The sequence below is a fragment of the Corvus kubaryi genome, unplaced genomic scaffold (assembly GCF_017639235.1).
Source record: "Corvus kubaryi isolate FWS band 111438036 unplaced genomic scaffold, C.kubaryi_AGA036_p1.0 37334, whole genome shotgun sequence".
Taxonomy (NCBI): Eukaryota; Metazoa; Chordata; class Aves; order Passeriformes; family Corvidae; genus Corvus; species Corvus kubaryi.
This window is the reverse complement of record NW_024581108.1, coordinates 23,683,192-23,696,039: the sequence shown is the minus strand read 5'-3', so window position 1 is coordinate 23,696,039 and position 12,848 is coordinate 23,683,192. Positions and strand designations below refer to the sequence as shown.

The following is a 12,848-nucleotide window of genomic DNA, read 5'->3' as shown; positions in this document are numbered from 1 at the left end:
ACCTTTTGCGTTTTCTACAAGAAAATAGACTCTCTGACTTATGATTTTAACAGCAAAAGTAGACAGTGCAATTATTTTTTTTAATATAAAGAAATTTAAGTTGCACAGCTAAGATACTGCTGCAGCCATTTGGAAAAACCAATCTGGACTGAAGTTAGGGAATGAAATTATTAATTAACACTAAAAGAACCACAGGAAAAAGTACATATAAATCTAGTTAAAGTACCTCTGTGCTTCAGACATATCTGCTGTTGCTTTATGAATGCATGAACATTTCTTAAAACACTGTCAGCTAAATAAACAGCCCAAGAGTTTGCTTATGCAACAGTGTCAGCAACTTAAAAACCCCAAATCCCCCCCAAATGAAAGCCATACTTGCTTTTCCCTATCTTGGATATTCCATCCAACTTTTAACCCAGGGTGGACGGGAAATGGATGACCCACATACCCCCAAAAAAAGGATATAAATAACTGCTCATTACCTTCCTGTTTTAAAGAGAACAGACCTCACCTTTCCACCAAATTCAAACCACAGAGCAACAAACCAAAACAACAAACAACAAAACTGAAGGAAAAGGTATTAAAACCCACTGTGAAAGATCTCACTCAACAGTTCTTTTCCTGGGATTCGTCACGTGCTTCCCCAACTTCCAACAACTCCTGTTTCTCCCAGATGGAATGGGGTGCTATTCATTGGCTCACAGTGAGGCCGCAGAGATTTTATGCCCTCTACTTATTCCAGAATTTGCCACACACTGAGAGCTTTTCCCCTCTTTTCTTCAGGCTACCAAGCCTCTGTGGCCCGAAGAACCCTCAAACCCAATTTCAAAGCCCTGAACCCCCAGACTCTGAAACCAATGGACAGATTCAGGGCTCCTTCCACAAAATGTTTTTGTTCCTGCTTCCTGCCCCTTCCCAGACTCCCCACGGCACTGCACCATTTCTGACCTTCGGTGTCAGGATCCTGTTTTGTTACATTTGTACAAATACAGAGGGAAAGCCCCCAGACACTGCCAAGATGTTTGTATAATTCAAGTGAGAGGCAGGAGAGAAAACAAGAGAGAGGCAGGAGCATAAGGAAACAATGCAGTCAATAGCTGGCACGAAAGCAGAACACCAGCAATCTAGAAATTAGCCCATTTTATTAATTTAACTAGCATTAAATGTCCCTTTAATCCATTCGATCCGTGTACCTGAGCTCACAAAACACCCAGGCTGAAGAGATCCTAATTCTCTCCATTTTCACTTCATTTCCCTTGGCTCCTGCAGCATCGTTCTCCCAACACTTCCCCAAGTGCACGGCACCTAAATCAGCTGGCTCTGCTCAGAACCACACAGGGTTTGTGTCCCTGATCCAGCAGTTTGCTCTGTGTCATCCCTGACTGCTGCACTGCAGCACCAGACGCCACCGGTGGCACAGGGAATGCTGCAAACGTGACACCGAAGTCCACGGTGGCAGCAAATAAAATCCTCAAGTTCCTTCATTTTGGGGTTGAAATTTTGCTTGCCAGGGCCTCAGAGTGGGAGCCATCAGAACACACCACTCCTGGCACCTGTGTGAGCAGGTAAGGTAATAAATGGATGGGAGTTTTAGCTACTACCAAAGCTGTCACACATGAGGTGAAACAAAATGCAAGTCAATTCCTCTGCGGGTGTTTTGTCCAAATTGATCGCTCCAGTTTCAGGACTTTAAGATAAAATATTTTCTTTAAAAGTACTTAATGACATTGGTTTTATTTAGGAAGTGGAAAACCAATCTGAGCTGGCAGAGGACTGATTCTCTGCAACCCTTCCCACACACCCAGAAAACAAGAAACGCCATTTTACACTATGAAAATCAGTAAATATCATTTATCATCATCCAGGCTGATTTCTTCACAGTATACCCACATCTACCCCATAATACTGCTCCTTTTTGTGCTTCTAATCTACCCTTTCAGCATTAAAAATAGGTTTGCATCCAGAGACAGGTACACATGTTTAGCTACACGAAAATCTGGAATTTATTTTTCTCCCTGTGTTGCAGTTCTGGATGATCCTTTATGTATTGTATTTTTTGGTCTAAAAAGAATACATTTACCAGCATGAATTTTGCAAAGCACTCGAGAACAGATGAAAGTTCAAAGATATCCACATCTCTCTAGCTCTGCACTGGTTGAGAACTGCAATATTATTGCCTATTACCCTGGTATCTGAGTTTCTCACTATCTTTACTGCCACATCCTCCTACAATAAACAGAATTATTTCTCAGATAGTAAGAAAGAAGATAGTTGAGGCAAGAGTAAAGAAATCACTCCAGAGAACATCAGAAGGCTACAGAAGGCTATGAAGAAGAAAATATTTAAAGAGTGCCTTGTACTCTAAACTACTTTTTTGTTTTGCTTCATGATAATTAAAAGCATTCTGCTTCCATTCTTTACTTTCTCTGCAAAGCTGATCCCGCCACTTCTGACCAATAATAACAACACAGCATTCCTATTTCATATCCAAGGTAACCCAAGGTATTTTAATGACTTAATAAATTTGATAAGGCAGTCTGGGAACTGCATTGCTAAGTGCTCCCTGCTCACGATGCACTTGGCATACAGTTTGCTGTTAGAGGCTTTTTCAGAGGGAATCCAATACTTTCAGTCTTATCTGAAAAACATACCGTATTTTTTACTTTAAAACATAATTTCCTGTCTGTATAAACTTGAGTTGAACCAAAAAAGTAACCAAATACCTGTGGTGCTTCAAGTATTACTGAGAAATTGGTGTTATCTGTTGGCTCTGGAGACCCAGGGCTGCTTTTGATGCTGTTAGTACCCACACCGTGCATGTTCTCCTCCTCTCTGCTTTCTCCCTAAAACAGGTAATCCCAACAATGAGTCAGGAAAATGACAAAAAGAATCCCCACATTTTTCAATAAATTAAAAGGGAGAAGGAGAATCAGCCATTAGAGACAGGGAAAGGTTACAGAATTATAACAATACAAAGCCATAAATAGAGAGGATGAAGTCAACAGCTTTTATTCTTTGAAGATACTGGTTCGGATGTGCTAAAACCTCAAGAGATGTGTAGGAAAGAAAGGCAAATACAAGGATATGAACATCGAAATAGCAATTTTTAGAAAAGAATGTATTTAACGGCTTTCCTACATTCCTATTTCACAACTCCTTTACCACTTTGAATTACAAGCACTTTCTATTAACTGGGGCTTTAATTAATTTTGCCTGGGTGCCCTTGATGAACAATACTGCAGCATTCCCCAGTAAACTACTCTTCCAAAGCCCTGATTCGAAAAAGGAAATTCTGCTTGAATTTATAGTCTTGACTTCAAACAGAGTAAGTTTCTTTGATGTCAAAGCTCAAGCAAGCACTTAGCAGTGTCTCAGAGAGAAATGGGCACCAGCACACATTTAACTTGGTTGCTGAATTGCTGGCACCATGTTACACCTGTGCACAGTGCACATGGATTTGCCCAGGCACATCTCCCAGTTCCACGTGGATGTGCTTTAAGGAGGAACTTGAGGGTGCTGGTTTTCCAGTCAGACCTTTTGGACACTGAGCTGCTCATTTGACAGAATTTCTGGACCTGTCAAGGCACAGCAACTCAGTTGTTTCCCAAATGCACACATACCCTACCCTGAATTCTTCCCCACAAACACAACAACCCCCTCTACACAAGCCATAGGAGCAAATAAGAAAAAAATAGTTAAAATCAGTTCTTACCACCAAAGACTTGCAGATTCCAAGGGAAACTGTACCTGGGGGCACAGATTTTAACACTTCCACTGCCTCTGCCAAGGTGGCACCATCCAAGTATTTCTCATTCACGAACACCAAGCGGTCACCCGGCAAAATCTGCCCCCCGCGCTCGGCCACTCCACCTGCCACCAGGGAGCTGATCACAATGGCTGTTCCTGCTGGATCCAAGGGATCCTGGGGGGAAAAATTAAAAAAAAACACCCCACAAGTGAAGGCCTTGAAAGATGATGTTTGTTTGGAGTGCGTAAAGAGCACTCAAGCACGTTCATCCTCTAATGCTACAGAAATGAAGCCTGCTGAGACATTCAAAAAACACTGTCTGCTAACTCTGCCAAGGCTTACAGTTTGCAAAAAGGAAGATATTCCATCACTTGCCTAATCCATTAAGAAATGTTAAGATCTGAAAGGTGACCGATACCCTGCCTGCCCTCTCCTTACACACAGAGACACAGCCAGGCCAACCTGCAAATAGAACAACAACACTGGCAGCCTTCCACCAGCCTCCATCCAGCCTGGGACGTGCTAATGTCACAGAAAATAACCACTCTGCACGTCACCCGAGGGCTTCAGAGCAGCAAAAAAGATGGTAAAAATCATTGCAACGTCAGAAGTTTAATTCAAAATATTAAGTTCAAATGAAACCCCCAAATCTTGAAGAGATAGCAGTTGATGTGTGCTGTGTTACTGTAGCATTTCTGCTTTGTCAAATCCACGTGACAACTTCTAAAAGACATTTTCTCCTCCTTAACAGGGTACAGGAGACAGCAACAGAAGAGTAACTAAGATGATTACTGAGAACAAGGAACACTGTAGTGGTGGATACAGAGAGTGTGAAGCACAACAATATTATACACATTGTAAACTGATGCAAAGATACCCACTTCACTTACTCCTTTACCCAGTACTGGCCTTTCCTTTGTGTCCTGTACCACTTCTATCATGCCTTCACTCATTAAAAAAATTATCCTCAATCCAGTGAAAATATAAATTATTTTATGGTGGCAGAAAGAGACACAAAACAACTGTGTGGGTTTTTAATTTTTTAAAATTTTTGTTTCCTCGTTTGTTTTCCTAAGATTGCAAATAGCCTTCCTCCCCCTTGGTAAGGGCTGATAAAGTTCAGAAATGCTCCTTGCATGCACTGGCTCTCCAAATGCATAATCATGGGCTGTTTTTCCCTCAGGACTTGCATCTTATTTGGGGCATGGGAGGGATAAAAAAAGGGCAAAATTCAAATCACACAGACCACCGTGAATTCAGCACCTCAGTGTTAATTTGAAAACAGGAATGCTTTTTAAACTCTTTATTTTTATATGACTATACACTGCTTTCCGAGGGCACATGTTTTTTAAGGTATGTGCAAACATATGAGGCAATGCCTGTAATATCTGTAAAAGGCTGAAATTAGAGAAGTGAAATTAGAGTTCAGCAGGAAGAGCCAAGCTGGAGCTGGATTCAAGTAAATAAAGATTAGCAACAATTCTCTCCCGTTCTACTGCTTGATCCTGCTCTTTTATAATCTTATGATTTTACAATTTATCCGCAGTGCACACAAGAGGTTTTCTCATGAGTGTCATGTCTTGGCAGCCAAGCCCAGCAGGCTCCCTGTGTTTGCCTCCTGTGCCAAGGTGCTCGTGCTGCCCGAGTGTCTGTGCCCAAACCTGCTGCACCTGGTGCTGAGGGGAGGATTCCCTGTGCTTTCAACAGCCATGAGCCGCATCCCCTCGGGAGATTTTCAGGAACAGACCAAAGAGCAGGAAGCTCAGAAGAATCCAAAGGGATTCCAGGATGGACCAAAAAAACCAGCTTTGCTTTAAGTGTTGAATGTAGATAATTGAAGTTATCGTTGCTCTTTGTTCAGGGTTGGCTTTGCCTGCCCTTGCCAGCAAACCCCTGTGTCCAACCAGCCCAACGACCCTGGAACCAACACAGACTTCTGAGATGGTTTTAATCTGGGGGTTTGCTCCACTGCAAATTAGATATAACCTTCTGGACATCTCTGCACACCCAGGATCCTGCCCAGACAGCCACTTTGCAGCAAAGCAGGCACAGTTCACACTGGGGAGGCTTTGCTGGAGAACGAAACCAGCAAGTTTTCCTATCATGGGCTCATCTCACCGTAGCAAGGGAGGTTTATGCTGGTTCCCTGAATGGGTGAATGCTCTCTCAGCAAAACTACACCTTTGCTGACACAACAGCTTTTATAATATGACTTTTGCTGGCTTAGCTATATTGATAAAAAATGAACAAAACAAACCCAGCACTCACCCCCACCCATGCAGATAAGCTGACAAAATTCTGTGAGTGAATGACTGGCCCAGTAATTACAGTGCTGGCTGAGGATGGGGGAGAACCAGGTTCAAACCCCTGTTCTGCTTGATCCAAAGCTGCTCTTTTTTGGGTTCTGGTCTAGAACCACTTAAGCAGGACATGGGAATCTCACCATTAGCTGCTTCTATGCAGGGTCAGTGGCCTAACTACCACATTTCTGATGAGAAACAGCCCTGTTACAACTCACCACTGAAATAAAAACAGTTTTGCTCAATAAATCACCATGTTTTGGTAAGAGATAATTTAGCTGAAAGAAGTGTTCCAAGCAACTTTAGTCCTCCTTCTAAAAAGGAAGAGAGGTCCTGCAAAGAAACAGATCCTAGGCAAAGAAGTTTTGAGGACAATGTGGTTACTTTCCCTGCTTCACAACACACACGAACACAAGCCATGCACTGGAATTGCTTCATGAAGAGCAGCAGAAATCTTAAAAAAGGGGTCCACGCTAAAAACTGTTGTCCAGGAGAGCAGAAAACAATTCCACTGCTGATTTCAAGCAGAGGGAGCTATTGTACAGGGAGAGAAGAGCGGGATGAACTGCACAGTGAGAGCTCAGCCAGCAGCACCAGCAGCGCTCAAAACCTCAGAGTTCACCAGTGGCTGAACCACGATGCGACTGCCACGAGAAATGCAACAAAAGCTGCACAAGAAGGCACAGACCCACTGAATTTCAAGGTGTAATCACGCATCCATATTCCCTCTGTGATTTAATATTCTATCACAACGGTGGATTGCACTGTGCTTTCCTCATCTAAACCAAAGGATCACTGTGATTTTTTGAAGCCTTGCCTTATGATTTACCCTCGACCCCAAGCACACCCTAAAGAAACACCTGCCAAAACAAGACAGCAAACACCAAATTCACTGAATTCACATTTTCTAAATGGTGAGTGCAACTGCACCATGAGGGCTGTTGCCTTGTTTTTAAAAGAAAGCAGTGCTTGCAGCAGGATGAAAACCAGATCCTTGCCTTCTATACTAAGTGGCAAAGGTATAGTTTGTATACAGTCAGTATAGTTAAAAGGCAAGTTCACTCCCACAGTGGGATTTCGGGGCTGCCTCCATGTTAACAGACCAGCTAGAACCATTCCAAGTTACTAAAGAGCACCAGTGTGACTGTACACCTACCCTGAGGCTCTAGACTCATTTTACTTGGCTCACGTTAAGCCAGATAATAGTGATTTTTAGTCAGCAGCAGGGAGGACCAGATTTCAGCCTCTGCTTTAAAGTGAGGGCTCATTTACTGGGATGGACTTTGCAAGCTGGGGAGAAACTCCTTCCTCAAACCCAGAAGTGATACAATTTCAATATTTCAAGAAATTATCACATGGTTTTGTATCAGAGCACAAGGAGAGTGCAATGGGCAATCCCATGCAAACTGGCCATCTTAAAATGAGAATGAATCATACAAACATTAAGATTGGAAAAAACCTCCAACACGGTCATGAACAAGCCTTGGCACAATTAAGAGGAGCTTTCACCTTTCCTGAAGGATTCCTTTACACCAATGAATCATTTATGAACAATGGGGAAAGGAACTGGACTGCAAAGTAGGGCCATGAGGAGACAAACCCCCTTAACTCACGAGCACTGACACAAGCTCTTTTTTAAGACAGGAATTACATGTGAGAACTTTTGCCACTTGTGTAAACGCTGAGAGCTGCCCCCTGCCATGCAGCAGCAGCAGCCCAGGACAGTGGCCTCCAGGTAACCCTTTGAGGAACTCATGTGTTGTAGCTGGTGTCCTTCCCTTTGTGCCCAAGCCAGCCACAGAGTCTATGAACTTGTTTAAAATAGCCACAATTTATTCATTCTTAGCACACCATATATTTAACTATGTTGAACCATAGGTTTTCCCTTCTACCCCCGCCCCTCATCAAAATCCGCAAATGTTTCCTGGAGTCCAGGTGTCAAATTTTTCTCCTTATTTTCAGAGCCTCATTTGTTCTGGATTCATTTAGCAGTGGAGAGTCAGGCAGGGGCCACTGCAGTTGCTGCCTCTGGGATCTCTGGGTTAGGAGCAGTATGAAATCTCTTAAAAACCTGAGCTCTGCTAAAATGTTAAGAGCCCCAGGAGCAGGGAGTTAAGAGAGTCCTACGTGCAACGCTGGAGCTGCAACTTTATTGTGGCTTCGATTGCCACGGGCACCAAACATCCACACTCACAGGGCCTTAGGAAGCAAATCTGGAGGCAGAACCAGTGCAGCTGACCTCTGTCCATCCTGCTGGGAAATTAAAGTGATAAACCAGGCTGCCTGCTCCCTTGTCCCTCCCGAAAGGTGGGGTGTGCAGCAGCCAAGAGAGGGCACTCCAGGCCAGCCCAGCTCCCACCACCGCAGGCATTCCCTGCTCTGACAACCCACCCCATCCACCCAGCCAGCCCCAGCAGACCCTCCCTGCGCCGAGGATGAGGAGCACTGAAACTACGACTCTACTGGATGGGAGCAGCTCTCACGTTTGCCGGGGTTTTGTTTGTGTTTTGCTTTTTTAAAGGCTCATATGAAAATGTAAGACAAAGCTGCGGGTGACTGACATTCCCTGTGCAAAGTCACTCTCACTTAGTTACAGGCTATATTAGTTTTGGCATCACTTGAGATCTAAATCCAGCTAGCCTGACTTCCTAGAATATTTCAGCTTTCTTCAAGCAACAAACTGCCTGCTGCCACAAAAACACACATCCAAAATAGCATGGCAAAGGATCCCAAAAGAAACAGTTTGAAACTTTTTTCCCCCTGTACCATTTTTTGATTTATCTGAACATTTTTACAAGTGCCAATTTGTATACTGCAGGTTTCTGTGAGGGAGCCAAAACAAACGCGTTGGAGCTCAGAGGTCAGAGCAGCCCAGCTTCATTACATTTTGCATGGGACCACTTCCAGGTCTAACACACATATCCATATTTAAAACTCTTCAGTGATTCAGATACCAGGCTGGAAGACTCTTAGACACAACACTTTTGATGCTGTACAAGGAAAAGACACCCGCCAACAACGAAAAGAACCAGAGGCATTTTATGTTTGTCTCACTATTATGTAGAACAAAGGTAGAAGTGCACGAGTAATGTACCTATATGCTCGGTGCTGTGCAATTACTCAAAATACTCATTCGTGCTCTCATTTTGTGAAGTGCCTGTCATTCCCTTTGCAGAGCCACCCTCCACAGTGGCACCAACAATGCCAATGGGATGCAAGAATCAGGACTGACAAGCACCCTGCAGTCTTTTCAAAGCACAAAGTGCCTCCCAACAACAGACAGGGAAGAGAGGGAGAGCCAGCTGTGAGTGAGGTTTGATTCCCTCCTTAAGGTGGCCTCACTTTAGGGTTAAGACTCAAGGTCCAAATCTTCTGTTCACTCACTCCAACATGTTTACAGCAGTTGGCTGTAGGAACTGCCAAAGGCACTCTAGAGCCTGGAAAAACATCCCTGAGAAAGTGCTCAACTGGTTTTCGTTAGATCCACTGCATCGGAGTGAAATCCGAAGCATTTCAGACCTGTTTCTGCCTCTTCCACTCTGGTTGCAGTCAGCAGGACTGCACAGGAAGGAGCTTACACAACGCACAGCCTCTGGCTGTACCAAAGAAATAAACTGCAGGCTGATGTGCTGAAGCAACACAAACTTAAATACAGAGCAGTATTCAAGAAGGAACGGTGAACTTTGCTGTGATGTAAGGCAAAGCACTGGAAATAAAACATTACTATTTATTGATCTGCAGTGAGGGAATAAAGCAATGAATTTCAGAAGCTCTGGTGTGCAGCCGGCATTAATCAAAACTGTTGTGGGAAATGTCAGCAAAGAAACAGGAATTCGCAGGGAAGGGAAAAAAAACCAGAAACAAACCACACAGAGCCCCACCCAAAGGAGGAGAGGGAACAGCAAAATAAGAGGAGGAGGTGGCACAATGGGTTTCCCACACCAGGCTTTCATCATCTGGGATCTGAAATCGTATCAACCTTCCCCAGCAAGAACGAACACGGTGGCCGGCAGTGACTCAGAGCCGCGTGGGTCTGGCAGGGCAGGAGAGCACAGCGAAGTCCCCACCCCTCTGCTGTGGACCAGGGACCCCAGGGAAAAGACCTCACACACTACTGCTCTTCCCAAACAAAAAAATCAAAGATAGGCACCGGCTCTGGGCGTTTTCAGTGTCACTGTGCAGTGGACTCAGGTGCCTGTCGCTATCTTTTAATTTATCAAACTTCTCAATCCATCTAAGGTTTTATCCGCCTTTCATATTTGCTCTCGACAGAGCTAAAGTCACAGGGATTACATTCATTAGACTCTCTTAGTATCTTAGACTTTCAGACTTTGCAGCTCCAGAAAATACACACTGAGTGCTGACTACAGGGAAAAGCCACAGAGATAAGAAAAAAAAAAAAAAACCCTGAACTCCTAAGGAAGTGGAGGAAAGCCACTGTGTGATGAGATAAAGAAGAGATAGAGATGTGTGGGAAAGAAGAAAAAAAAATACCAACAAGCCAAGGAAAAAAGTATAAATGGTATCACCTACACAGCCTGCACTCAGTGGGCCTTAACACAGGTTGTGGGTTTGATCAGCTTTCAGATTCAAAGAATTCCTGAACTAAAGATCCAACCAGAGAGCCCAGCAGCACTTCCACCAGTGAGGTGAGCTGGCCTCACCATTGGTCAAAGCCTGTGGAAGCGCAGGATGTGTTTTCACACAAACCAGAGCTCTCCTCTGCATGGAAACCTTGCTTCACGAACAGCAAACACATGAATTATGGAAGACTTGCTGCAGAAGAAGCTGCAAAATAAAAGTGGGCACACAGGACAGGTTGGGTTTTACGCAACAAGGATCCGCACACAGTGACTTGGCCCAAAGGCTCACAGAATCCCCAGCCTGGGTTGGGTTGAAAGGGAACTTAAGGATCATCTCATTGCACCCCCTGCCACGGGCAGGGACACCTTCCACTGTCCCAGGTTGCTCAGAGCTCCATCCAGTCTAGCCTTGAACACTTCCAGGGATGCGGAACAGGGTAGACGGGGAGCAGACAGAAGGGTTGGCAGAAAGGTTGCAGAGAATTTTAGGGTTACAGCGAATCACATTGCAAACAGACAGAAAATTCCTAGTGGGACAATACTCCTTGGATTTGGGGAGCAGCATCTTCCAGCAGGGTGAGGTACTAAGAAAACAGAACACCTCAAAACTTCCCTGAGTTTTCAGGATACTTCATGTTTATCCATCAGCACCAACATACACCTCAAATCTCATCATTTCAGAACAGATTTGGAGCTGTCTGGGCTGAGCTCTTCCACATCCACTGCTCCATCATCTCCACATGCCCACTGCCAGGCCAGCACAGCTTCCTCGAGCCTCATCTACATTATCTCAGCCTTGCTGAGATTTACCAAGTGGTTAACAGAAAATCCAGCTACAGTTTTGTCCCTTTAAATTCTCGCCTTCTCTCGCAGGCAGAAGACATCTGTGGAATAATAATGAATTTCTTTGGTTTGGGGTTTTTTGTTTTTATTAAAAGCTATTCTTTCTAGCAGGAAATGAAAAAGAACAACCAGATTGGAGAATTTAGGGGAAGAAGGGAAAACATTTCTAAAGGTTAATAGTAATAATACTGCTCAGCATTTATTTCAAGGATATGCAACAAAGCAAAGAAAAACAGATGTTCTCAGTAATGCTCTAGTTTCTCTACAAACTCAGGTATTGTCCAGAGCTGCTGCAGCTCACAGGGCCAGGAGGGATGCTCCTAGAATTTGCTCTACAAGACAGCAAAAGGAGGGATAAAGAAAATCTCAGTCCTTTCCTGAATGCGGGACAACCTGGGGATCAGCACGTGAAAGGCAGGTCCTGCTCGACCAAAATCTGCTGCCCCGGTTTTGGCTGGGGTAACCCAAGGCTGAGATAAGAACAGTTTAATACCTGAATAAAGTAAAAGGCAATAAAAATGCTAATACTAATAAATATAATGAAAAAGGACATAACAAAAAGAGAGAGAGGAATAAAACCTGAAAACAACCAAGTGATGCACAATCCTGATGCCCAGCCTGTTCCTGAGCAGTGATTCACCCCTCCTGGCCAACTCCCCCCCATTTACATACTGAGCATGATATCCTACAGTATGGAATATCCCTCTGTTCAGATCAACTCTCCTGGCTTCTGGTGCACCTCCTCACTGGCAGAGCATGGGAAACTGAGAAGTCCTTGACTCAGAGTAATCGCTACTTAGCAACAACTAAAACATCACTGTGTTATCAACATTGTTCTCATGCTAAACCCAAAACACAGCAGTGCACCAGCTACTAAGAGGGAAATTAACTCTATCCCAGCCAAAACCACAAAGCCTGCTTAGTGGATGAGGGAAAGACTGTGGATGTGTCTACCTGGACTTCTGTGAAGCTTTTAACGCTGTTTCCCACAGCATTCTCCTGGAAAAACTGGCTGTGCATGGCTTGGATGACCAAAAATCTGGCTTTTGTCAGCACTGGTGTGGCAGCAGGACCAGGGCAGTGCCTGTCCCCTGTGCTGGGCACTGCTGAGGCACCTGGAATCCTGAGGTCATGACAAGAAGGACATGGAGGGGCTGGAGCATGTCCAGGGAAGGGAACGGAGCTGGGGAAGGGGCTGGAGCCCCAGGAGAGGCTGAGGGAGCTGGGAAGGGGCTGGAGCCCCAGGAGAGGCTGAGGGAGCTGGGAAGGGGCTGGAGCCCCGGGAGAGGCTGAGGGAGCTGGGAAGGGGCTGGAGCCCCAGGAGAGGCTGAGGGAGCTGGGAAGGGGCTGGAGCCCCAGGAGAGGCTGAGGGAG

General features: G+C 44.7%; 1 protein-coding gene across 4 annotated transcripts in view; it reads right to left on the bottom strand.

The window, feature by feature from the left end:
* Nucleotides 1-12,848, bottom strand: part of PATJ (PATJ crumbs cell polarity complex component) — a 140,098-nt gene that overhangs the window by 87,240 nt on the left and 40,010 nt on the right. For all 4 annotated transcript variants that reach the window (XM_042030858.1, XM_042030855.1, XM_042030854.1 and 1 more), the window contains 2 exons: nt 3,713-3,922; nt 2,724-2,843 (listed from right to left, as the gene is read on the bottom strand). In XM_042030858.1, coding sequence (XP_041886792.1) covers nt 2,724-2,843; nt 3,713-3,922 — 330 coding nt within the window. The remainder of the gene's footprint in view (nt 1-2,723; nt 2,844-3,712; nt 3,923-12,848) is intronic.